This window comes from Moschus berezovskii, chromosome 2 (genome assembly GCF_049115385.1).
Source record: "Moschus berezovskii isolate FMDL1 chromosome 2, NW_MosBer_1.0, whole genome shotgun sequence".
In the NCBI taxonomy this organism is placed as follows: Eukaryota; Metazoa; Chordata; class Mammalia; order Artiodactyla; family Moschidae; genus Moschus; species Moschus berezovskii.
Genome location: NC_142461.1, coordinates 93,539,957 through 93,565,113, shown reverse-complemented (window position 1 = coordinate 93,565,113; position 25,157 = coordinate 93,539,957). Strand labels below are relative to the sequence as shown.

The 25,157-nt window shown below is 36.1% G+C and overlaps 2 protein-coding genes across 20 annotated transcripts in view; one reads left to right on the top strand and one right to left on the bottom strand.

The window, feature by feature from the left end:
• Positions 1 to 2,516, top strand: part of NEB (nebulin) — a 216,973-nt gene extending 214,457 nt beyond the window's left edge. For all 16 annotated transcript variants that reach the window (XM_055398670.2, XM_055398685.2, XM_055398684.2 and 13 more), the window contains one exon: positions 1,780 to 2,516. In XM_055398670.2, coding sequence (XP_055254645.2) covers positions 1,780 to 1,953 — 174 coding nt within the window. In that variant the 3' untranslated portion in view covers positions 1,954 to 2,516. The remainder of the gene's footprint in view (positions 1 to 1,779) is intronic.
• Positions 2,517 to 4,458: 1,942 nt separating this feature from the next.
• Positions 4,459 to 25,157, bottom strand: part of RIF1 (replication timing regulatory factor 1) — a 64,128-nt gene continuing 43,429 nt past the window's right edge. For 2 of the 4 annotated variants that reach the window (XM_055398688.2, XM_088829413.1), the window contains exons 28-36: positions 25,055 to 25,135; positions 24,919 to 24,973; positions 21,330 to 24,551; positions 19,153 to 19,299; positions 18,750 to 18,827; positions 18,545 to 18,660; positions 18,007 to 18,160; positions 11,593 to 11,698; positions 4,459 to 10,910 (exon numbers count right to left, since the gene is read on the bottom strand). In XM_055398688.2, the coding sequence (XP_055254663.2) occupies positions 10,696 to 10,910; positions 11,593 to 11,698; positions 18,007 to 18,160; positions 18,545 to 18,660; positions 18,750 to 18,827; positions 19,153 to 19,299; positions 21,330 to 24,551; positions 24,919 to 24,973; positions 25,055 to 25,135 (4,174 nt within the window). In that variant the 3' untranslated portion in view covers positions 4,459 to 10,695. The remainder of the gene's footprint in view (positions 10,911 to 11,592; positions 11,699 to 18,006; positions 18,161 to 18,544; positions 18,661 to 18,749; positions 18,828 to 19,152; positions 19,300 to 21,329; positions 24,552 to 24,918; positions 24,974 to 25,054; positions 25,136 to 25,157) is intronic. The other 2 variants (XM_055398689.2, XM_088829418.1) reach the window with 2 other exon arrangements.

The window sequence follows — 25,157 nt, the reverse complement described above, 5'->3', positions numbered from 1 at the left end:
ATTGACGTTATTATTCCCCTTCCCTTCAAAATGAGGCCTGGAAGCATATGACTAAACCATCTACAACAAAAGAAATAAAAATGGCCAAGGAAAAGAGGTTCACCATGCCTACTAACCAGAAATATACAAATTATAACAAAGTATTCTATTAGAGTAGCAAACTTTTAAGAAAAAAGGCAGGTAACTTTGACCTAATACTTTCAGCCCAAAGACAAACACTATGGGGTTAGTGGACGAATACAGAGTGATAGTTAACTGTCTAGAAATACGGAAATGGCTAAATAACTTGTGGTTATTATTAAAATGTGGAATTCTCTTCAGAATAAATCTATATACAGACAGACCTCCAAGCTATATCAAATGGAAGAACAAGTATTGTTTATAGTATTCCACTTATGTGGGGGGGCTATCCTTGAATGTGAATGTGTTTCAAAATGCTAGGGAAAAATGTAGGTTTCATGCCAAATAACTAACCAGTGACTGCTCCTATGAAATTTGGGCACTTTCAAATTTGTATCTCCAAATTGTTAGTTTGTAAAAATTCTGTTGTTGTGAGAACACTTAACATGAGATCTACCTACCCTCTTTTCAGTGTACCTTTACTAGATTGAAGGTTGAGTTGTCTCTAGAACAGCAGAGCGCTAGCATTCATTCATCTTGCTTAATTGAAACTCTATGCTGCTGCTTAGCAACATGCCATTTTCCTTTCTCACCATACTGAATGTTTTGTTTTCACCATTGTTTAGCTTTCCAGAAAATCTTATTTCTGGTATGTTCCCAAATTCTCAAAGTGAGAGAAATATGCACTATTGCTGATTTTTCAAATTCTTTTTCTCTAATAAAATATTAGTATAACCACTAATGTAATTTCTATGCTTATGTGGGACATTTCATGTAATATGTGGCCTTCTGTGATTGGCTTTATGTTTTTAGGTTTATCCATGTATCATTTATCAGTACTAATTCCTTTATATTAGCAAATATTACATTGTATGAAAATTTTTTTTCTTCATCAGTTGGTGGGCATTTGGGCTGTTTCCAGTTTTTAGCTGTTACGAATAAGGGTATACAAGTTATTCTGTGGACATATGTTCATTCCTCTTGGGTATATACCTAGGAGTAGAATTGCTAGGTCACATGGTTAACTGTCTAAAATAGGAGAAATTTCCAAAGCTGTTTTCACCATTTTCCATTTCCAAAGATTTCAATTTTTCCACATCCTCCCCAGTACCTGTTTACAATTATCATTCCAGTGTGTAGTGGTAATCACGTTGTAGCTTTACATTTTCCTGGTGACTAATGATGTCCAGTATTTTCATGTACTTGTTAGCTTAGCTCCTTTCGACAATTCAGATCCTCGGCAAAGGATCAGAATAGATGTGTGTGTGTGTGTGTGTGTGTGTATGTAGCCAGTCAGTCGTGTCTGACTCTGTGACCCCATGGACTGTAGCCCACCAGGTTCCTCTGTCCATGGAATTCTCTAGGCAGGAATACTGGAGTGGGTTGCCATTTCTTCGGGGGACCTTCCTGACCCGTGGATCAAACCCGAATCTCCTGCACTGACATGGTGAAGAATCTGCCTGAGTCTGAGATACAGATAGTAAACCCTTATTAGAGACATGATTTGCAAATATCTTCTCCTAGTTCATCTTTTTAGTTTCGGTGGTAGTTGCACATTGTTTTGTGCAACTTAAATTTTTGGTGTCATAAGACTTTAAAATTAGCTGTTTAGGTTAATTGTTGCAAATCTAACATTTCCCTTTTTGTCCTTACTGACAGAAAATCTTCCGTGCCATGTATGACTATATGGCTGCTGATGCAGATGAGGTGTCCTTCAAAGATGGAGATGCCATTGTGAATGTTCAAGCTATTGATGAAGGTTGGATGTATGGCACTGTGCAGAGGACTGGCAGGACTGGCATGCTCCCAGCCAACTACGTTGAAGCTATTTAGACACTTCAAAACATCAATCCTGTCTACAGGACCTACAAATTTTGTTAGTATTTCAGTTTAGACTTTCCACTATTCTGAGTTCTCAAACTGCCTAATAGTTTTTGTTATGATTTACGGTTGTACCATCCCTTAATATGTTTCTGCACATACCTAAGTAATTCACCAGTAAACATATTAGTACAATTAATCTATCCATTTATTAAACTAAACTTACCTCTATTTTCTGGACTTGCACATAAAACCTGAGAAACATTAAACCCATAGGTGTTTTTTTAATAATTAAAAAATTTCCTTTTGCTTTTAAAATGACTTCAGCACAGACATTTAAAAAAGTTTCTGCATTGTTATATTATTGCTGTATCAATCCAGTCTTTCTCCATTATTAAAATGTTTAACAGTATTCTAAACATGTTAAACATTTTAAAAATGGCATACTCACCTTTTCCTTGCTTATTGACTGCTGATACTTTCATTTCTAATCCAGTTCTGAAGTTATGAAGCTGATAGTCAATATAAACTGGTGTTACACTAGTGTCTAATAAAATCTATAATTCTGCAACAAACACCATTGATGGAATTGAGCATTACTTTTTAATAGTTTTAAGATCTACAAATAAAAACTTCAACAAAGCAAATCTATGCTCGACTTCACTACAAAAACAACTTACAAATGCATAAGACAACACTGAAAATCAACTATTTCAATTAAAAAATATATGAACAAGTGTAGGACTTTCTCAAACAGTGTTCAGCAAGCTTTCCTTATGGCTTGGTTTATAAAGTTTTAGAAATAGCTGTGGATCCAATCTTAAGGGATCTTCCTCATCTGGATCCAGTAGGCTGGCAGTTTGTGGCAAAGGCATTAAATGGGCAAAGAGTGGAGTGCCAACCAATAATGACTTGTTGCTTCAGTGTACAGAGTATCTTTTCTAAAAAGCAAAAGATCTGTCACGTTATTTTATTGCTCTATTAATAATGCTCTCCCTAAGCTCCTTAATTTGTGTCTGTAGACACAGAGCAAAGAGCACATGTAAAATGCAGGCAGAGACTGGGGGTGATGGAAAGCCAAAAATTGCTAGCAAACCACAAGAAGCTAAAGGAGAGGCATGGAATAGCCTTCCTCACAAGCCCTTAGAAGGAACAAACCCTGGCTGACTCCGTATCTCAGACTTCTAGCCTACAGAACCAAGACAAATTTCTATTATTCTTTCAGTTTTTGATTTTTACAGAAGCCATAGTAAACTAATGACAGTATCTTTCAACATCACTAAGTCTTACACTTTTCTTTCTTACTTAAAAGTATGAATTTATCGTCTTCTAAGCAAAATAAAAGCAAAAATAAACAAACAGGACCTAATCAAACTTTAAGCTTTTGCACATCAAAGGAAAACCATCACATAATGAAAAGACAACTTCGGAATGGGAGAAATATATTTGGAAATGATGCCACCTATGAGGGAAAATCCCATGGATGGAGGAGCCTGGTGGGCTGCAGTCCGTGGGGTCGCTGGGGTTCGGACACGACTAAGCAACTTCATTTTCCCTTTTCACTTTCACACGTTGGAGAAGCAACTGGCAACCCACTCCAGTGTTCTTGCCTGGAGAATCCTAGGGACAGGGGAGCCTGGTTGGCTTCTGTCTATGGGGTCACACAGAGTCGGACACGACTGAAGTGACTTAGCAGCATGAGGGCTTAAGTTCCAAAATATACCAACAGTTCATGCAACTTAATACCAAAAAAACCAAACCACCCAATCAAAAAACTGGCATAAGATCTGGACAGACATTTCTCCAAAGACACACATGTAGCCAACAGGCACATGAAAAGATACTCTAAGTATTAGAGAAATGCCAAATCAAACCTACAATTAGGTAGTGTCTAAATATATATATAAATCACACAATATTACTCAGCCATAATAAAGAATGTAACATTGTCATTTGAAGCAACATGGAAGGACCTAGGAAATACCACACAAAGTCACATATCGTCTTGCATGCAGAATCTATAATACAAATTAATCTCTATAAAAACAGACTCATTGGCATACAAAACAAACTTATGGTTACCAAAGAGGGAAGTGAGGAAAGGGGATAAACTAAGTACAGGATTAACAGATGAGATAAGCAACAAAGATTTACTGTGTACTACAGGGAACAATATTCAGTATCTTGTAATAACCTACAATGGAAATAATCTGAAATAAAATATAAAACTGAACCACCTTGCTGTATACCTGAAATTAGCACAATATTATAAATCAACTATTCATTTTTAAAGTATGAATTTAGAAGTGTGTGGAACCCTTGAAACTATGAATAAAACAGAGATGCTCTCTGGTTAAAAACAGGCCATAAAAGAGGGCAAGAATATGAATGGTTCATATGATCATGGAGGAATACAATACTCACTTTTGGCCAGTGTCTGAACCATTTAATTAATTTCAGGAGGCCTCATTGAAACAAAAAAAAAATTAAAAACCCAAAGAAAAACAAGTACCAGAATTTACTTTTTTCAAATTTTATTTCAGATTAAAGTGCATTTCTTTAAAAATGTTTCAATATCCAGTTTCAATTGGCAAGTGATAACAGTCAACTCTCAATAGATCATGAAAGTTTTACTGTGGATCAGACACAGATTCTCTCTCCTTCAACCAGTCATAATGAACCTGAAAATACAACTTCGGTCTAGGTGTACCTGCTTCAAACATTGTATAAACATTAAACAAAACTGACTGTACCCTTATTTCCCATCTACCAGTACAGGTAATCAAGGAATGAACACATACTTCTGTGAAGTTTCAACTTAAATCATTTGACTTATCAAATATAAATACTTTTTGAATGCAAAACTAAGCACTCTTAGAATTTATCAAGTGATGAAAACAAATTACAGGGCTAATAAATGACTGATCTGGCTTCTCTCAGTCCTCTTCTAAGTGCATATTAGTCAAGTCTATCCACAAGAGGTAGTGTTTAAGATCTAAAGTAATCGATTACTCACCAACACAGAAAGCAAACTCCCAAACCGCCCCCCCCATGTTTTTCAGGTGTGATTTAACCAATTAGTGCCAGATGCCTTTCCTTCACATATCACACCTCCCTTAATATCCATGGCAAATACATAATAATGTTTTAAGAATTTAAGGAGGAAAAGGTATACCTAAAAAATACTAGTATCTTCTAGTATATGCATATTTGAGCAACAGTAAGACATAAGTGAAATCAGGGGAACTCATTTTATAAAATAAAATCTAAATAATGGATATAGAAATTAAATAAAAACCCCTATTCTGCCAGTCAGAAGTAACCAAACTGATGACATGCCATATATGAACAAAACTATTGCATGTGTCAAGGACTGGCACAATTTAACGGTCAGTGAGTAGTAAATATGTATTATGTTCGTTATTACAGGCCACCCAGTCTTCAGACTACTCAATTCTGCCACGATAGCAGGAAAGCAGCCAAACGTAATTAAGCACGGCTGTGTCCCAGAAAAACCTTATTTACCAACAAAACAATTTTATGCATTTTGTCACAAAATATTTTCAACCATTAGAAAATAGAAAAATTCATTCTTAGTTCCTTAAATGTAAAAAGAAGTGGCAGGCTATAGTTTATCAATCCCTCCCTGCTCTTTAAAAACTTATTAAAGACTGCTGTCTTTTGTTTCCTGTTATCAAAATCAACTCTTAATTCCATTTTTCTAGAAAATTTCCATTCCATAAAAATAAAAAATTCAGACAACTGTTAATTATTCAATTAAGTATCAAAACAGCTATTATTCTACATTCCATTTTCAGTTCCATGAAACTATTTTGAAAGTGAGCTTTCTACTTGTACACAGTTCATTCACTTAGTAAGTCTTGTGTTGGAATTATTTACTAATGGGAGGTGGAGTATTAAATATTTCTAAATAATTACCCAAGGGATTAATAAACTATTGTGATACTATATTACATAGAGAGTAACTCAGGGACCACTGGCTGTCAGCTACTTTCAAAATATAAAGATAACTGTTTCCCTATACTTAATGGTCTAATTCTTTATTGCTATTTCAGTCTTTTTCTTCTCATCATTTATCAGTGCATCAATCTCACTCAACATGTAAATTTGCTGATAAGCTTAGTTTCATCCAATTATAAAATGGTTACACTGTGATATAAAGATATTGTTCCCTCTATTACAAGTAGAAAACCAAAAGCTACGGAGGTTCTTTTTTTCCATGTGACATCAATTTAAAATACTGTCTTTAATTTTATAATCACAGGTAAAGGGAGAAGCTAACTTTTATTCTAATGGTATATTTCAGGGCAGTAAGCATTTACAGCTTGGCACTTAGTTTTAACTGTTCTTTGGTGAAAGGCTTGGCACAGAAAGAAAAAAAATGGTAAAGATCACACTCACACTGTAAAATTTAACATTCTATTCCAAGAACTAAATGAACACTCATAATTGTATTAGACTACAGATCTAATTTACAGATCTTCAAATGAAAATGACTCAGATTTTATGGAACTTTCAAAGAGCAGTATATAAAACCTGGCATATAATAGACACTATTAACTGGGCCACGAAAAACCACAAAGACCAGATTTGTTTTACAGACTGAATAATCAATAAATTTTGATAATCATTTTTAAAACCCATTACTTCTGACATTTCCTTAATTAAGTGCTTTAGATGAGGGCAGTTCTTACAATAAAAGTATTTTTAATAAACATGAAGAAAAATAGCATCTTAAAAGAATGCACAAAAAAACCCTCATTTTTGAAGATCAGACTACTCAACTTTTTTAACTCCATTTTACAACAAAATAGGAAGTTTCAATCACATACTGTCATAGCACTCACCAGAGGTCTTCAGTAAACTGAATATCAAGGCACACTTGTCAGAACTGACTTACTACAGCACCGCTAACTTCACTGCCAAAATAACCTTTGTCAGGGGTAGCCTATTTTCAATGTTTATTAATAAAATAATGAAGTCCTATAACCTAGAAGGCAAGATTTACAGACTAAATTCATCTCCAATATTATGAAAATTTACCTTTATATTAACAAAATAAAAAAGGTCAGAACGTAATTCATATACTAAGACTCCACATTGTCTGAACTGCTTAATCAGATTCTTGGTAACATAAAATACTTATCTTCTATATTAAAAGGCCCCATACTTAGGCAAAATTCTACCTTTAACAATTTTATTTAAATTTTTAAAATTTAATACGAAGCCTTCAAGACCAGTCAGAATCCTCAATTCAGACATCTTAAAAGTTTTCTTAAAAAAAAATAAAAAACACTAGTTGTTGTATTTTGTGGCAATAATTTTAAGGATATAAATCTGCCTGGGCTACCAAAAGCTAATTTGGATCTTGAAGCCTTTTAGACCTATGACCACAAATGCAGTACACAGACATCAGCATTTGTATGGGTCATATGGGAATTCTTAGAAATGAACTATTAGGCTCTCATCACATACCTACTGAATCAAAATCTGCATTTTAAGAAATACATGCAGGTTTGAGAAGCACTGTATTAAAAGTCAGGACTTCACTCTAATGTTTATATACGAAGTATAAGACCTTTCTAATGGCTTAGGGATAAAATGGACCTGTGCTGTAATTACGAGCAGGCAGCTAACTCCCCTGACTCAAGCCCTAGCCTAATAACATTAACAACTGCTTTTTTTTACAATCTCTAACCCTGGCTCACAAATAATCTCCCAGAAAATCAGTTATGAAGAATACTAGACAGAAACTAGGCTTTTCTTAGTGGATTATAAAATCAAAGTCGGAAAGAATGGCATTAAAAGAAAATGAGTTAAGCTTTCGCATCTTCTGTTAAATTTCAACTAAGCCTGCCTTTAAAACAGCACTCACTTTTAACTACTCATCTCTTTAAAAATCAAAGCAAAACTCTACTTGTATATTTTCCACATACCCCTCCCATTTTTCCAATTATCCCAGTTTTGTCTTCCCTCCAACCTTTAGTCAAAACATAACTGAATTTTCTTGATATTTTTATGATTCTTAAATATAAAACACCCCTGACTACTACCAACCTGCACAGAGACAGAATCATGGGAAATTCTTATTAAAATCTTATTTTTGACTGTTACCCTACTGCATTATTAACCTAAATCATCCTATCATCGACAAGGAAATTAGAGCAAAAGCTCTCCACTGTTCAACAATGGCTGTCAAACTTGTTCAAACTGCAGAACATCTTTAACTATGTGCTCACTGAAATACTGGAAATTCATTTTTGAACATGAAAAATTATACTATGATTCTGCATGCAACTATATTTTTTATAAATGCATAAAATAAAAAATGACATTTGAGTGTTCTTAGTAATGTTTGTCATGTTTTATTAACCATTAGAAATTATTTGAAAAAACTTATTTCACTTTAATGGTAAAAAGACACACACTGGAGCTGATCATGGAATATTAATGCTTTTTGCTCTTCCAGAAACACTCAGGGAAAAAATCTCCAGAAAGTTTTAAGCAAGAATACTGAAAATAAGGAGACTAAATATACACCTAACTATATCAACAACTGAAGATTTAGCAAATTTGTTTTTAAATATTTTAGAATATATCCTTTTTAAACCAGGATGTTCTAAAATTAGTATCTGCACTTGCATCAAACTTGTGATTTAAGTAAATGGTATTCATTTTGGTCACATTTTCTGCTATACTGTTCACCTTCCCAGGAACTTCAGTCCACCAGCAAGTAAGTTTAGCTCACACAAATATTAAGATACGAGGTCGGGAAATGAGTTAATTCTGGTTCCTCTCAACATACATGCATATCCCTTCTACTAACACCTGTTCAATCAAAACATGCCTATTTACTCAAATAGAACTTGGGGAATAAATGATAAATCAGACCAAAATTATAAGTGTTTAAATTCAAGCTACAATCCTTCAGGTTCAGTGGTCCCAGATTTTCTTTTAAAACCATCCTCAACATATAAATATCAAACTTAGACCCCAAAATATTTACAATGTAATGATGATGGATTATGAAAATGAAACCAACTTTCATCATGACTGGGTGGCAGTTCCCTTCTGAATATAAAGCTAACCAAGACACAAGGATTAAACTTTCCGTAAATTGCTAAAGAATGTATGCCTTTTCAAGTAGGGGTTTACTTCTGAATTAAGTCTAAAAACCGAGATTACTCATTCTATTTAGAAAACAAGTGAGATATTTGTTAAAAAGATGAAACAAATATGGGAAAGGCAGGCACTAATACCAGTTGGTAAAATTCTGTTCTGTTCTGTTCAGTCGCTCAGTCGTGTCCGACTCTTTGCGACCCCGTGGACTGTAGCCTACCAGGCTTCTCCATCCATGGGATTCTCCAGGCAATAATACTGGAGTGGGTTACCATTTCCTTCTCCAGGGGATCTTCCCGACCCAGGGATCGAACCCGGGTCTCCCGCATTGGAGGCAGACGCGTTAACCTCTGAGCCACCAGGGATCAGAAATGTTTTAATTACATACACCCTATTTTTTTAAACTCAGTAAAACATACATATTTTAAAGAACAGTTTTCAGATTTCTCCCAAGTTTGCTTTAGGTAGAGGTGGAAAGAGCAGATAAGCTCTAGGTTTCTTACGATCCAAGTTATAATGAAAATACTGAAGCTAACTCCCCATTAAAGAGAAATATAACGAGGCACTATTTCTAGTGGCTGATCCCCTCTTCCAACCAAAAGAAAAAAAAAATGGTTATGGGAATGAATAGCAAGGTTGTCATGTAACACTTTCTCATTTCTAGTACTTGTTCTGCTTACTTCAGAAAATAAACTCATGTTTAACTATTAACTAAGTACAAAACTATTTGTTGTTTTATTTGTAGATACAGAATCCTACAAATATCTGCAGCAATCCCACGAAGCACTTCTATTATCCATACTGATATCTCAGTATTCAATATATACAAAATTATGTTTCTATTAAACAAAGGTATTCACAAGAGGCTACAGAAAAACTCATGCAACTAACGAAGGCTGAAATTTATAAATTAAAGACTTAATCTATACATAATGTACAAACAGTCGTGCATTTTAAATCAAATAGTATATATCTCATGAGAGTATATTTTCACAGGCAAATGCTGCTGCACAAGTATTTGCTAACGCAAATGAATGGAATCACTAAATTCTGCTTTAATATTTAATCCCCCAAATTGAAACTTTTGATTATTTTTCTTGAAAGCTGTCCAGATGAAGCTGATGTCTGTGAAAAATATTCCAAAAAATTCTTTTGCCTCTCATTTGGGGTGTTTTACCACGAACAAATTTCTTAAACCTCAAGCACAACAACAACAGAAATAAAGTATAAACATCTTATCAGTTAAGCAAAAACTTCAAATAAAAATTTTCAGTTTTTCTTACTTAGAACAGGTATATTACATAAAATGTTTCATTAAAATATGCATCAGTACGTAAAACAAAATTTACGCTTTTGCTTGTAGTTTCTGCTTTCACATTTCAGTAAACTACTTTAAGTTCTGGAAAAACTATGCATAGCAGCCAAGAAAATATGTTATACAGGAAAGATTGCTCTCACAAAATTTAACTTACTAAATAAGCTATTGCTCTTTAGCATCTGAAGTTACCAACTTTGCAAACATTCAGTCCGAAATTGTGCTATATTTCAGAATTTACTTTATGAGTCAACAAATCCAGTGATTTAAAAAAAAAAATTCAATTTTTTCTTAAAACACTAAAAAGAATTTTCATGGGCTGGTGACCTCCAACGTGACTGCAGATTTTTAATTATAGAGTTTGCCATGCTACCAAGTTTCTCATGCATTTCAAATAGCTGGCTTCCTGAATAATTATGGAGATCTTCTGAATCTAGTTGAAGAGCAAGTGCACTAATCTGTGCCACAAGATTTTTAGATAACGGAGCTTCTAAAGCAACAGGATCAATTAAATCTAAAGGAAAGAGAAGAAAATAGCACAATTAAAATCTATTCCAGATACATCTTAACTTGCATCTCCTTCTAAGTTAATAAATATTAAGTGCCTAGGTTTCAAATTAAGAGTGCAAGCTGAGGTAGCCCCTGGCTCAAGATCAAGAGAGCAAGGCTACAGAAAAATTCCGTTCCGTTCCGTTAGTCGTGTCCGACTCTTTGCGACCCCATGGACTGTAGCCTACCAGGCTTCTCCGTCCATGGGATTCTCCAGGCAAGAATACTGGAGTGGGTTACAGTTTCCTTCTCCAGGGGATCTTCCCGACCCAGGGATCGAACCCGGGTCTCCCACATTGCAGGCAGACGCTTTAACCTCTGAACCACCAGGAAAGCCCACAGAAAAATTACCATAGCTTATCCTGTGCCACTAAAGAAATCCTGACTACTTCATTTTCATAAACATAACTGGATCGCAATGTTTAGTTTATATCCTCATTTTAGATATTGATAGAATAAAAGTTGCCAATTAGAGAAAAAGCAACTGGATATACTTGAAGTCATCCATTATTTTTTCATGTATTTGACAACTATCACACAAAAAAATTCAGAGCATGCTCAAATTAGAACTAAAAGCAGAATATCAAAATATTTCTTCAATAAAGTCTACCAATCTTATAAAACTGTCCTGTTCCGTTAAAATATACCTGAGGCAAGTCTTTCTTCATCAGGAGAGATAGATTTATTTTCCATTCCATTTATTTTTTCAGAAATATCAAAAACTGGAATCTCTTCTAGTCCACGAGACTTCACCTTGATTTATGCATTAAGATAAGTAAAAATAAAAACAAAAGTGACAAACTGAGTTATTTTTAACAAGACCAATAATAATAAAACCACTAATACTGGAAAAGAATCTGACAACTATGTTTTACAGTGTAGCTAATATTGTTAAGAACCCATGGTTCTAGTAACACAAAAATAGAACTATGTAGTGTTTTTTCAAAGAGATGGTTAAGGAATTTATATTATTTCTTAGTGAATTTGTCCAGAAATACAGCCGTGGTAGCCAAGAAAAATTACATTTTATTCTCCAGGTTCGGGAACATGGGAAAAGCAAGTCTAGGGCAGACATTTTCAAGCTTAAATAGATGGACTTCTTTTTAAAAAAATAACACAATTTTCAAAGGTCTGGGAACAGGGCTTATTGATTGCTGATTGAGAAAATGCTAATTTCAGATGGTTAAAGTTACTGCTGTTTAGTCGTTAGATCATGTCCGACTGATAATTTCATCCAAAAAGAAAGACCCCTGAATTCAATGACTTAAAATTAATCAAATTTAAATTCCCCCTTCCTCAACACCTGTTCATCAACTTTTTAACTATTCCCACAACTTACGTTTATAAAAACGTGAAGGGGCACTACCTGCAAGATTTGTAATCTGGAGAATAAAATTAAGGGGTTATGCTTAGCTGCTTAAAATCACTGGGGGTTGTTTAGTCTCTCTAAACAACTGACTCTTTTGGCCACTCCATGGACTACAGCCCACCAGATTCCTCTATTCATGGCATTTCCCAAGCAAGAAAACTAGAGTGGGTTGCTTTGTCCTTCTCCAGGGGATCTTCTGACTCAAGGATCTAACCAGCATCTCCTGCATTTGGTAGGCACATTCTTTACCGCTGAGCCACCAGGGAAGCCAGAGTTCCCATATGACCCGCAATAGATTCTGTTACAGAAATACCCAAGATAAATGAAAAACATGTCCACACAAAAACTTGTATATGAATGTACATAACAGCATATTTGTAATAGAAAAGGGTGTAAACAACCCAAATGTTCAACAAGTGATGAATGGATAACCAAAATGCTGTACAGTCATAGAATGAGGTATTATTAGATTGGTGCAAATGTAATTCTAGTTTTCACACTGTTGAAATTCATCATTTGATATTGAAATACATTCCAAAATAAATGTGGTTATGTTATATATCATGTTAATGAGCATTTCTCACTTTATGTTTTTTGCTAATAATTTATTACTTGCTATTTATATTTATTTAGACTATGGAAATGATATTACACAAAAAGCAAGTGTGAGCAATTTTCTTATTTGAGTTCAAAATGAGTCACAAAAAGAGCAGTCAACTCGCAACATCAACAATGCATTTAGCCCAGGAACTGCTCATGAACGTACAGTGCAGTAGTAATTTAAGAAGTTTTACAAAGGAAACAAGAACTTTGAAGATGAGAAATAAAGTGGCTGACCACTGCAAGTTGACAAAGACCAACTGAGAGCCACCATAGAAGCTGATCCTCTTACAACTACAAGAGAAGTGGCGCAAGCACTCAATGTCGACCATTCTACAGTTGTTCCATATTTGAAGCAAAATTGGAAAGGTAAAAAGGCTTGATAAGTGGGTGCCTCGTGAGCTGACTGCAAATCAAAAAATCATCATTTTGAAGTGTCGTCGTCTCTTATTGTACACAGTAACAACAAAACATTTCTCAGATTGTGACATGCAATGAAAGTGGATTTTGTACTATAACCAGCAATGAACAGCTCAGTGGCTGGTGCTGAGAAGCTCCAAAGCACTTCCCAAAGACAAAATTGTACCAAAAAAAGGTCACGGTAACCGTTGTGTGGTGTGCAGCCCATTTGATCCACTACAGCTTTCTGAATCCCAGCGAAACCATTACATCTGAGAAGTATGCTTAGCAAATCGATGAGATATACTGAAAACTGCAACCCCTGCAGCTGACACTGGTCAACAGAATAACCCCAATTCTTCTCCACAATAATGTCTAACCGCAAGTAGCACAATCAACACTTCAAAAGTTAAACTTGGGCTACAAAGTTCTGCCGCATCTGCCAATATTCACCTAACCTATCGCCAACCAACTACCACTTCTTCAAGCATCTCGACAACTTTTTTGCAGGGAAAACACTTCCACAACCAGCAGGAGGCAGAAACTACTTTCAAGAGGTTCATCGACTCTCAAAGGGTAGATTTTTACACTACAGGAATAAACAAACATTTCTCACCGGGAAAAATGTGTTGACTATATAACGGTTCATATTTTGATTAATTAAGATGTGTTTGAACCTAGTTAATAATATAATGATTTAAAATTCAAAGTCTGAAACCACAATTTCTTTTGCACCAACCTACTACTTAACCAGATAATCACGATGGTAAGATCACTCACCTAGAGTTAGATATCCTGGAATGTGAAGTCAAGTGGGTCTTAGAAAGCATCACCACAAACAAAGCTAGTGGAGGTGATGGAATTCCAGTTGAGCTATTTCAAATCCTGAGATGATGCTGTGAAAGTGCTGCACTCAATATGCCAGAAAATTTGGAAAACTCAGCAGTGGCCACAGGACTGGAAAAGGTCAGTCTTCATTCCAATCCCAAAGAAAGGCAATGCCAAAGAATGCTCAAACTACCGCCCAATTGCACTCATCTCACACGCTAGTAAAGTCATGCTCAAAATTCTCCAAGCCAGGCTTCAGCAATACGTGAACCGTGAACTTCCAGATATTCAAGCTGGTTTTAGAAAAGGCAGAGGCACCAGAGATCAAATTGCCAACATCCGCTGGATCATGGAGAAAGCAAGAGAGTTCCAGAAAAACATCTATTTCTGCTTCATTGACTATGCCAAAGCCTTTGACTGTGTGGATCACAATAAACTGTGGAAAATTCTGAAAGAGATGAGAATACCAGACCACCTGACCTGCCTCTTGAGAAACCTGTATGCAGGTCAGGAAGCAACAGTTAGAACTGGACATGGAACAACAGACTGGTCTGGTTCCAAGTAGGAAAAGGAGGACGTCAAGGCTGTATATTGTCACCCTGCTTATTTAACTTATATGCAGAGTACATCATGAGGAACGCTGGGCTGGAAGAAGCACAAGCTGGAATCAAGACTGCCGGGAGAATTATCAATAACCTCAGATATGCAGATGACACTACCCTTATGGCAGAAAGTGAAGAACTAAAGAGCCTCTTGATGAAAGTGAAAGAGGAGAGTGAAAAAGTTGGCTTAAAGCTCAACATTCAGAACACTAATTCAAGGCATCTGGTCCCATCACTTCATGGCAAATAGACGGGGAAACAGTGGAAACAGTGTCAGACTTTATTTTTTTGGGCTCCTAAATCACTGCAGATGGTGACTGCAGCCATGAAATTAAGACGCTTCCTCCTCAGAAGGAAAGTTATGACCAACCTAGATAGCATATTAAAAAGCAGAGACATTACTTTGCCAACAAAGGTCCGTCTAGTTTCCAGTTGTCATGTATGGATGTCAGAGTTGGACTGTGAAAAAAGCTGATCGCCGAAGAATTGATGCTTTTGAACTGTGGTGTTGGAGAACTCTTGAGCGTCCCTTGGACTGCATGGAGGTCCAACCAGTTCATCCTAAAGGAGATCAGTCCTGGGTGTTCATTGGAAGGACTGATGCTGAAGCTGAAACTCTAATATTCTGGCCACCTCGTGTGAAGAGATGACTCATTGGAAAAGACCCTGATGCTGGGAGGGATTGGGGGCAGGAGGAGAAGGGGATGACAGAGGATGAGATGGCTGTATGGCATCACCAACTCAATGGACATAAGTTTGAGTAGACTCTGGGAGTTGGTGATGAACAGGGAGGCCTGGCGTGCTGTGATTCATGAGGTCTCAAAGATTCGGACATGACTGAGCAACTGAATTGAACTATTTAACCATAAAGAGGAATGAAGTACTAATACTTGTGAACCTTGAAAACACTTTGCTCAGTTAAAGAAACCAGTCACAAAAGACTATATACAGATTATAAGAACCCACCTTTTATGAAATGTCCACAATAGGAGAGACAAAATTAATAGTTGCCTTGGGGGTGGAAATGAAGTGACTGATGAATGAGTACAGAGGTTGCTTCATTTTTTTAAGAATAAAAAATGTTCTAAAATGAGGTCATGGTGAAGGCTATGGCGCTTTGTGACTGTACCAAAAAACCACTTGTGTGCTTTGGGTGGGTGAATTTTATGATATGTGGCTGTACCTCAATAAAGCAGCTTCAACTCTTCATGTTACAAAAATGCAAATTACTAATAGTTTTTGTTTTTCTTGAGCTGGTTAAATGTTTTAAAAGATCAAACAAAACTAATAATAAATCAAGGACTTTTAAGAATACTGAAGTCTTCACTAGCCTGCAAACTCCAATCTCAGAAATTCTAACAGAATACCATTTTCACTCTTAACATACTCCATTTTTTATTTATTCAGTTTCGCAGATCGATGAACACGCTAGTAAAGTCATGCTCAAAATTCTCCAAGCCAGGCTTCAGCAATATATGTACTGTGAATTTCCAGATGTAAAAGCAGGGTTTAGAAAAGGCAGAGGCACCAGAAATCAAATTGCCAACATCCGCTGGATCATGGAGAAAGCAAGAGAGTTCCAGAAAAACATCTATTTCTGCTTCATTGACTATGCCAAAGCCTTTGACTGTGTGGATCACAATAAACTGTGGAACATTCTGAAAGAGATGGGAATACCAGACCACCTGACCTGCCTCTTGAGAAACCTGTATGCAAGTCAGGAAGCAACAGTGAGAACTGTACATGGAACAACAGACTGGTTCCAAATAGGAAAAGGAGTACGTCAAGGTTGTATATTGTCACCCTGCTTATTTAACTTATATGCAGAGTACATCATGAGGAACGCTGGGCTGGAAGAAGCACAAGCTGGAATCGATTGCCGGGAGAAATATGAATAACCTCAGATATGCAGATGACACCACCCTTATGGCAGAAAGTGAAAAGGAACTCAAAAGCCTCTTGATGAAAGTGAAAGAGGAGAGTGAAAAGGTTGGCTTGAAGCTCAACACTCAGAAAACTAAGATCATGGCATCTGGTCCCATCACTTCATGGGAAATAGATGGGGAAACAGTGGAAACAGTGTCAGACTTTTTTTGGGCTCCAAAATCACTGTGGATGCTGATTGCAGCCATGAAATTTAAAAGACGCTTACTCCTTGGAAGGAAAGTTATGACCAACCTAGATAGTATATTAAAAAGCAGAGACATTACTTTGCCAACAAAGGTCCATCTAGTCAAGGCTATGGTTTTTCCAGTGGTCATGTTTGGATGTGAGAGTTGGACTGTGATGAAAGCTGATCGCCGAAGAATTGATGCTTTTGAACTGTGGTGTTGGAGAAGACTCTTGAGAGTCCCTTGGACTGCAAGGAGATCCAACCAGTTCATTCTAAAGGAGATCAATCCTGGGTGTTCATTGGAGGGACTGATGCTAAAGCTGAAACTGCAATACTCTGGCCACCTCATGCGACGAGTTGACTCACTGGAAAAGACTCTGATGCTGGGAAAGGTTGGGGGCGGGAGGAGAAGGGGACGACAGAGAGTGAGATGGCTGAATGGCATCACCGACTCGATGGACATGAGTTTGAGTGAACTCCGGGAGTTGGTGATGGACAGGGAGGCCTGGCGTGCTGTGATTCATGGGGTTGCAAAGAGTCAGACACGACTGAGCGACTGAACTGAACTGAATACATAAAAAGTTTCTGAATGGGTTTCAGAAGAGTTTGTAAATTCTTCTGAAATGATATACAAAATACGCATTTCTAGAGAGAAAAGAATCTCGGTTTTCCTAAGAATCTTAAGAAATGTTCATAACCTGAAACGTTTGTGTGTTGAAAGTTGATAGGAAGAACAAGTTAAAAATGAAAAAAATTGATCACAACTGCTTTGGATATCAAAATCAAAATACTGTTAACCAGAAATCTGCAAGATTTTTGGGGCATAAATCTTTAGATTTGAACATCTAGGTTTTAGAAATAGCAGCCAGGAAACCAATCACTTATTTGGTAGATATAAAAGACGAACTAGAAAGTAGAATTCAAAGAATAAAGAGGTGTAATACACAATAACAGTACAAAATAAATACGTAAACTTCTCTGTGGAATTATAAATCAACCTTTTCTTTTAAGTTACTGTTGACTGCAGGGGAAAGGAAGTTAAGGTATCATATAAAATGAGCTTTTAAAGCAAGAACACTTGAAATGATAACTTTTGGAGTTGTACTGTTTCTTCGTTTACTCATACACAATTTAATATCTACGTCTTTACCTGCTGCTCATGATATATTCTGAGAGCCTTTCTTACATTAGACACTTTTGGAGAACGGATAGGAAGAGTTTTTATTTCAGATGCTGTAAGGGTACTCAAATCACCAATTGTTTTTATATTTTTGGCTCGAATAAGCTGTCCCAGTCCTCTTGCCCTAAAGAGATAAGAGAAACAGGAAAATGTAACAAAGCTTTATATTTTCTATTTGTAAGGGCCTATTCAATGATTTTCTTGATTTAAGCTCAATCATAACTAAATTTACATAGACACACCTATCCCACAGAGGACAGACATACATGCATTTAAAACAAAATTTGAATCTGATGTATATGCCTGGCTCAAGTAAGATTAACCGTTCAAAACGTCTATTACTGCCCTATATCAACCATCTTCCCAGCTGTATTTTCATTTACTTCTAAAATAAAATGTGTGAACGTATGGATAAATCAATTATAAACACGAGAACCCTGATCATTTAAACATCCCTGTTAACAAAGTGGCATCTCTAGGTATAGGCCAGAGATAAATAACCACTTACCACATGTTGGATGTAATCTGAGGTAAAATGATGTCAACTGGCGCTACACAGTTCACCAAAGCAGGGTAAACACTTTCTGTTGGGCATGGCACAGCTTCCTTAGCCATTTCTGCAATCTTAGAATAAATTTCAAAAGCTGTTAAACAGAGGTCACCTAACTGAACATGAAAATGTAAAGTTGCATGAAAACTAAAGCACTTCTTACTAAACACTTCTTTGAGCTCTTAAATTTAGAGCTACGTGATCCTGCGGACAGAAATCCTTTGGCTGAAGTGGTATTATGCTAGACAGAAGAAAGGAGAAAAAAAACTCAGAACCCTAGGTAACTATAATTTTACAAGTTTATTTTTAAACTGACATATTGCAGTCATATCTTACAATTTTCAGAAAATGTAAAATGTAATAACAATACTACTGGATCAATTACTGGCTGACTCATCAATGCCTCTTACCACTTCTTCTCTTCATGTCTGCTTACCAAGCAAGCAGACAAAAGAAAAATATATCCAAATGAAGTACGTTTTGTTTCTTAAAAAAGTTAATTTTAAGACAAATTACCCAATGCAATTCTGTGTTTGCATATGTATTTTTTAAAGCCTACAGCTTACCTTAGATTGCACAGTAGGTGAAGTTTTAACACTTTTTACCATGAAAGAACTATTTGAAGAATGGCACCTAACAATAGAGCATCGCCTATCAATGTCATCTGCCAATCCTGCTTGGTATATAGGATCTGCAAAGGAGACACGGCGAACCTGAAAACATTTAAGTCGTGTTTTTATTTTTAAAAAGTTTTAAAAATAACATAAATTTTCATTATAAGGTTAGCCAAAAAAGCATGCGCGTTTAGAGGCCTAATTTATCTCACGAGAAGCCAGCTGCACAGAGTTGCAGTTGTTCCTGCTGACTGTTTTCAAAAACAACACCCAAGATCAAGGGTCATTCCAAGCATCCATGGTCTAAACTGTCTGCAAAGTACAGCAACAAGGAGAATGAAAGGACAGTAGCAGAAACTTAATGAAACTGCATGTGACAGTTAAAAGGATACAAATTTCTACTAACCTCACAGGCTTACTACAGACCATAAAGAATGAAGTAAATAAGCAGAGACAGTACTAACTGGCCTCTGGTATACCTTAATAACCTTAGTTCTTAATTCTTTGAGGGTACCAGAGTCACAGCAATGGGTGGGATTTTTTGTTAAAACAAAAACAAGAAAAGCTTAGCCCAGCTTGAAGTTATTTTGGCCTCTTCTAAACTCTGTATTCAATTATTCAGCTATCTGATAAGAGTACCCAATGGAGCATGTAAAACCATAATATGTATATAAATGTCTTATTCCCAAAATATTGGGAACTTTTTGTAAATATCTGCTATAGAACGGAGACGGCAATGGCAAGCTACTCCAGTGTTCTTGCCTGGAGAATCCCAGGGACGGGGGAGCCTGGTGGGCTTACGTCTATGGGGTCGCACAGAGTCGGACACGACTGAAGTGACTTAGCAGCAGCAGCAGCAGCTATAGAAAACTATCATATGTAAATAAAAATTAAACATGAGCTACTATCAAACAAAACATGACTACAGTTAACTGGCATTAACAATCTAAAGTATACTGAAAACATCATTTCATCTTCATGAATTTTTCAAGAACTTCTATGGCCTATTTAAACCTAAGATTTAAAAAAAAAAAGTAAAAGACTCAAAAGCAAAGCAAGACCAAACCAAGATATTAAGAACTAATATCTGAATTCTCAATATAAAATTTTTTAGTATAGTTTGGGAAAGTTTCCACAACGTGCTGGCTAAAGGCAAAATTACATGTCAGTATGATTTTATCTATATATACATGTTTGTATACATAAACGCATATATTCCGCAGTAAATGGTAGGTCCAATTTCAAAATTAACGAATGCCGACACAGTACCTTTGTAAAATAGCTAGTTATAGAGGACAAGTAAAGCACATGCAACTTTTCCTTTCTAAACTATGTGCAAGTCACAGGGTCAGACACTAAAGCAGATACATAGGTAATCTATATGTGTACAAACTAAAAGAATTAAAATGTAGTGAAGATGGGGACATTAATAAGATTAATTACAAATGAAATCATATCCAGAAACTAATGAAGGCATAGCCTAAAGAAATTTTAATTAGAAAAGGTCTAACTTTATATAAAGACTTAAATGTGAAACAAAATAATGTCCTAGTACACAGTAAGTGCTAACTAAAGCTCCTTTATCAGTTTCTAAGTGTTTCCTTGTATATAATGTAAAGAGCAGAAAAAAAAAAAAAATCACCATGAGAGATTATTGATTTTACAAAATGTGAAAAATGGTGATGGTTGTATAAAGATCTACAGCTAAATGTTAGACTTCCCTGGTAGCTCAGTCAGTAAAGAATCTGCCTGCAATGCAGGCCACCCAGGTTTGATCCCTGGTTTGGGAAGGAAGAGCCCTGGAGAAGGAAATGGCAAACTACTCTAGTATCCTTGCCTGGAAAATCCCATGGACAGAGGAGCCTGGCAGGCTGCAGTCCATGGGATTGCAAAGAGTTGAGCACAACTAAGCGACTGACACCAAGTCCTGAGATAAAGGAATACCTAAAGGGCTTCAGTCTTTTTTCTCAACATCTCGCCTTCTACCTGCCCTTTTCCCTGTCATAGTATATATTCATAATGAATGGTCATATAAGCCTAATATTCTGTCATTCACTAAGTGTCACCATATAGCCAAAATATTCCAATTAAACTTGGACTCAATTAATATTCAGCTTCAATCCCCCTACCTTGTGAACAGGTGACGAGATTTCATCTTCTTGGGGTCTTTTTAGTCCTCTCTTTAAAATGCTGGTGGATGGAGAAGCCAAAGGAGACCAGACACAACGTGTGTGCATGCCACTAGGACTCTCATTTGCTGACATGAGTAAAGGATCAATATCCTTTAATTTTTGAGGAGATGTATTACCGTCTTCCGATATCAGTTCAGAAACACCTGTTTCAGATGTCAGAGGTTGTGGTATCTCCTCTACTTTCTCTGAAGTATGGTGAACTTCCGGTAAAGTTTCATTCCTTTCCACTACCATTTGATTGTCATCTAGCTGTGTTTCCTCCAATTTATTAGGTTCAGTATTCGTCTCAGTTTTGTTACAGTCAACATTTCCTTCTTCAGTGATCATCTCAAGTGTGTCGGGAACAAAGCTATCGACTTCTACATCTAACTCCTTTGTTTCAGCTCCTATAGGCAGAGAAGCTTTGGTAGTTAAAGTTAAATCTTCATCTTCTGTTTCAGTGACGTGATCAGATTCAGTATTCACCTCACCAACCACTGTTTTTTCACAATTTTTCATTTCAGCGTTCATCTCTTCAGATGAGCCTGGATCAGATTCATCACTTCCTCTGCCTAGCTCCCCAACCACTATTTGTTCAGAGATCTCTACCTGATCATTCACTTTTACAGGTGTCAGATTATCAGAATAATCAGTAGCTGAATTAAAATCCTCAGTTACTGCTTCATCGGCTTTCAATTTTTCAGGTGCATCCATTCCTTCATTGTTTTCCTCTGTTACTTCTTTCTCTGAAATACCCGTTTTGACACTCTTTTGTTCAGAGAAGTCAGCTTCAGACTGATAATTTTCTGCATTCAATTCCATAGCATCTACTTCTTCTGGATTTGATTCTGCATTTGATTCAACATTAACAATGTTCTCTGTACTCAATTTCTCTTTTGGAGTGGCCTCTGACTTTTCTTCTTTGGTCTCCAAACATTTCAGTGAAATATCTTCGGAAACATCTAAATGTGGGTCAATAGTTTTACATTTCTTATTAGATGGCTCCTGGCTTTCTAGAGATATTGCTTCCTCAGGATCCCTACCAGAAGTTTCTTTAAATTTTATCATTTCAGAAGGAAGAAAGCTTTGAGTAGTATTTTCTTTCAACTCAGTTTCAGATATAATTAATGAATCATTAGTAGTATCATTCTCTTCCTTGAGATCCAAATGAAAATTCACACTATGATGCTCATCTAAAAGTTTTACCTCTGAGTACAGATCAGCTTTCGAAGTTTCTGAAATAGATACAGGTGTTTCCACATCTGTCTTTTCTGTTTCATTGACTTTTACATCGTAATTTTCTGTATTCTTTAACCCAATAAATGACTTTTCCTGAGGCTGTGATTTTTCTCCACAACAATCACAACCTTTAGATCGCCTCACCCTCCTACTTCTCTTGTGGTGGCATTCTACTGTCTTATGAGTTTTTTCAGAAAGCAAAGAAACGTCTGATGTCCCTGTTTGTGAGGATTCCCCCACGCTATTTTCTATAGAATCTCGCTTATGTAACCTCTTACTGGCATTTCTAGTCCTTAGATTTGATTCTGGTACAGAAGGATTTGTAAAGGAATGTTCTTCATCTTTGTTAGTTTTATTTTTTCCCTCAGAAGTATTCAATACATCATCAGAATTGTGTAATAAATCTGGAGATACTGTAGAATCTTGAAGAGTTACAGTATTACTTTCATCTCTTTTTTCACAGATTTGAGATTTTATATCTTTGTCTACTTCAGAATTCCCTTTATAATCATGTGCCTGATTTTCAACTTTTATACATTCCTGTTTTACCATTTTCTCTTCTTGATCTTCAATGTCAACACTGTCACTGCTTTTGTTCTTCAATTTCCCAGATCTTTTTTTCTTAGAACCTTCTTCTTTTGCCTCAGAACTATCAGATTCTGAGTTTTCAATGCTGGAAAGTAAACCCTGGGATGCTCTTCTCGTTTGATATCGTGTTCGTCCCCTTACTGGTTTCTCGGAGGATTTATCTGCAATGTCCTGCACACAATCTCCCTCAGATTTAGTATTCTCAAGATCTGGCTTTCTTCTATTTTCATCAATTTCAGCATTAGCACTGGTCTCCCCAAAAGCCTTCTCATGTAAATTATTTCCTTTGTCAACTGAGTTTTCCTGTACACTTTGTTCAGAAATCAATTTTTGGTTAGGTAAAACATCATCTTTTACATGTAATGGACTCTTCTGCAGAGTTTTTTCTTCTTCTTTACGTCTTTCCCGTTTTTGATGATTAATTTCTTTATCTTGGCTATCAGTGGATGGTTCTGCTATTTCTGAACGTCGCCTTAAAGATCGCCTAAGGGTTTTCTGATTTGGAGTTACCTGAATATGACTATCCTCATTTACTGTCTGATCCGTTATTATGGCTGGAGGTGTATTTTCTTTGGATTCCAAGTTAATTTCTAAGGTTCTCTCTTCTACAGTACTGTTTTCTAATAATACAGTATTCTCCATTGTTGATTTAAGCATTGTATCCTCACACTCCACTGTAGATTCAGGGAGATGAACCTGACTATCTAACACACATTCTGTCTGATTAAGCAAGCCAGGTGGGTTATTTTCTAAGGCTATCGTGCCATCAACAGATTCTCGAGTACTTTTTTCTTGTTCAGATCTCATTAAGGGTTTAGACTTTTTACTCCCTATTGGTTCAGGTTTACTCAACCTTCGGCTTGATCTCTTAGTCCCATGCATTATTTTTTCAGAGTCAGATTTGGAAAGAGCCACTTCTCTTTTCTTTGCTTTTGATGGATTATCTGTTTTAGCCATGCCTTCCTGGTTATTTTTCACTATTACAGTTGATGACATATTATTCAAGGGTGAGGGACTAAAAGGTCTATTTTCTGAACCATCAAATTTTTCCAAAGTAATAAAGGATTGCCTTCGACTTGTAGGCTGTAAGGGAGCTCCAGAAATGGTGGCATTAGAAACCAAGCTACTGCTGATACCAAATGGATTTTCTGTAGTAGGTGCACATTCAGTTGGATTCTTTGAAGCAATTAAAGCTTTTTCTCTGGCATCATTATTAGTGCTCGGTATTTTTGGACTGGTTTCCTCAATAGAACCACACTCATTATTCAAAAGGGAAGCCTTTTCAAGATGTTCATCCATACCGCAGTTTTCCATGACATGTTGAGGAACGACATCATTCTCCTTTTGTTCCTCCTGCACAAAAATGTACACATACATAACAGATTAACCAGCAAACAAGTCTGACTTTCTGGAGAAATTCTGTTTAAAACTTTAGCAATTCAAAGGGCAATCTGATTTTCCATATTCTGCAAATATTCCAACGATGATGGTAGATGCTCATTAATTTGTTATTTCCAATTTAAGTATTTGACAAAGCCAAATACATTTAAACAAACATGCACTCACACAGATACAGATCCACACATACAACAACTATGATTCTGCTAAAGACTGCTAAGGAGAGTTAAGACATTATAGAACAAATCTTAACATTACTATAAGAGACTCAATAATGGAAAGCTGATTCGAAAAACCCCAAAATATGAAAATAACAGTATACCTTAATTATCAGCTTGGAGTCTTCTTTTGATTTTTCAATTAAAGTAGAAATTTCCCTGAAATAAATAAGTGTGCAAATTAGAATACTGTTAATAAAGAACCAGAAAATCAGTTACTTCAGCAACTTCTATACTTACATAGATTCTTCCTGACTATACTGAGAAAATAAAGTATCTTGTGAAATATCCAGATTATTATACATGGCAGGAATATCACACCTGAAAAAGATTTTAAGACTAA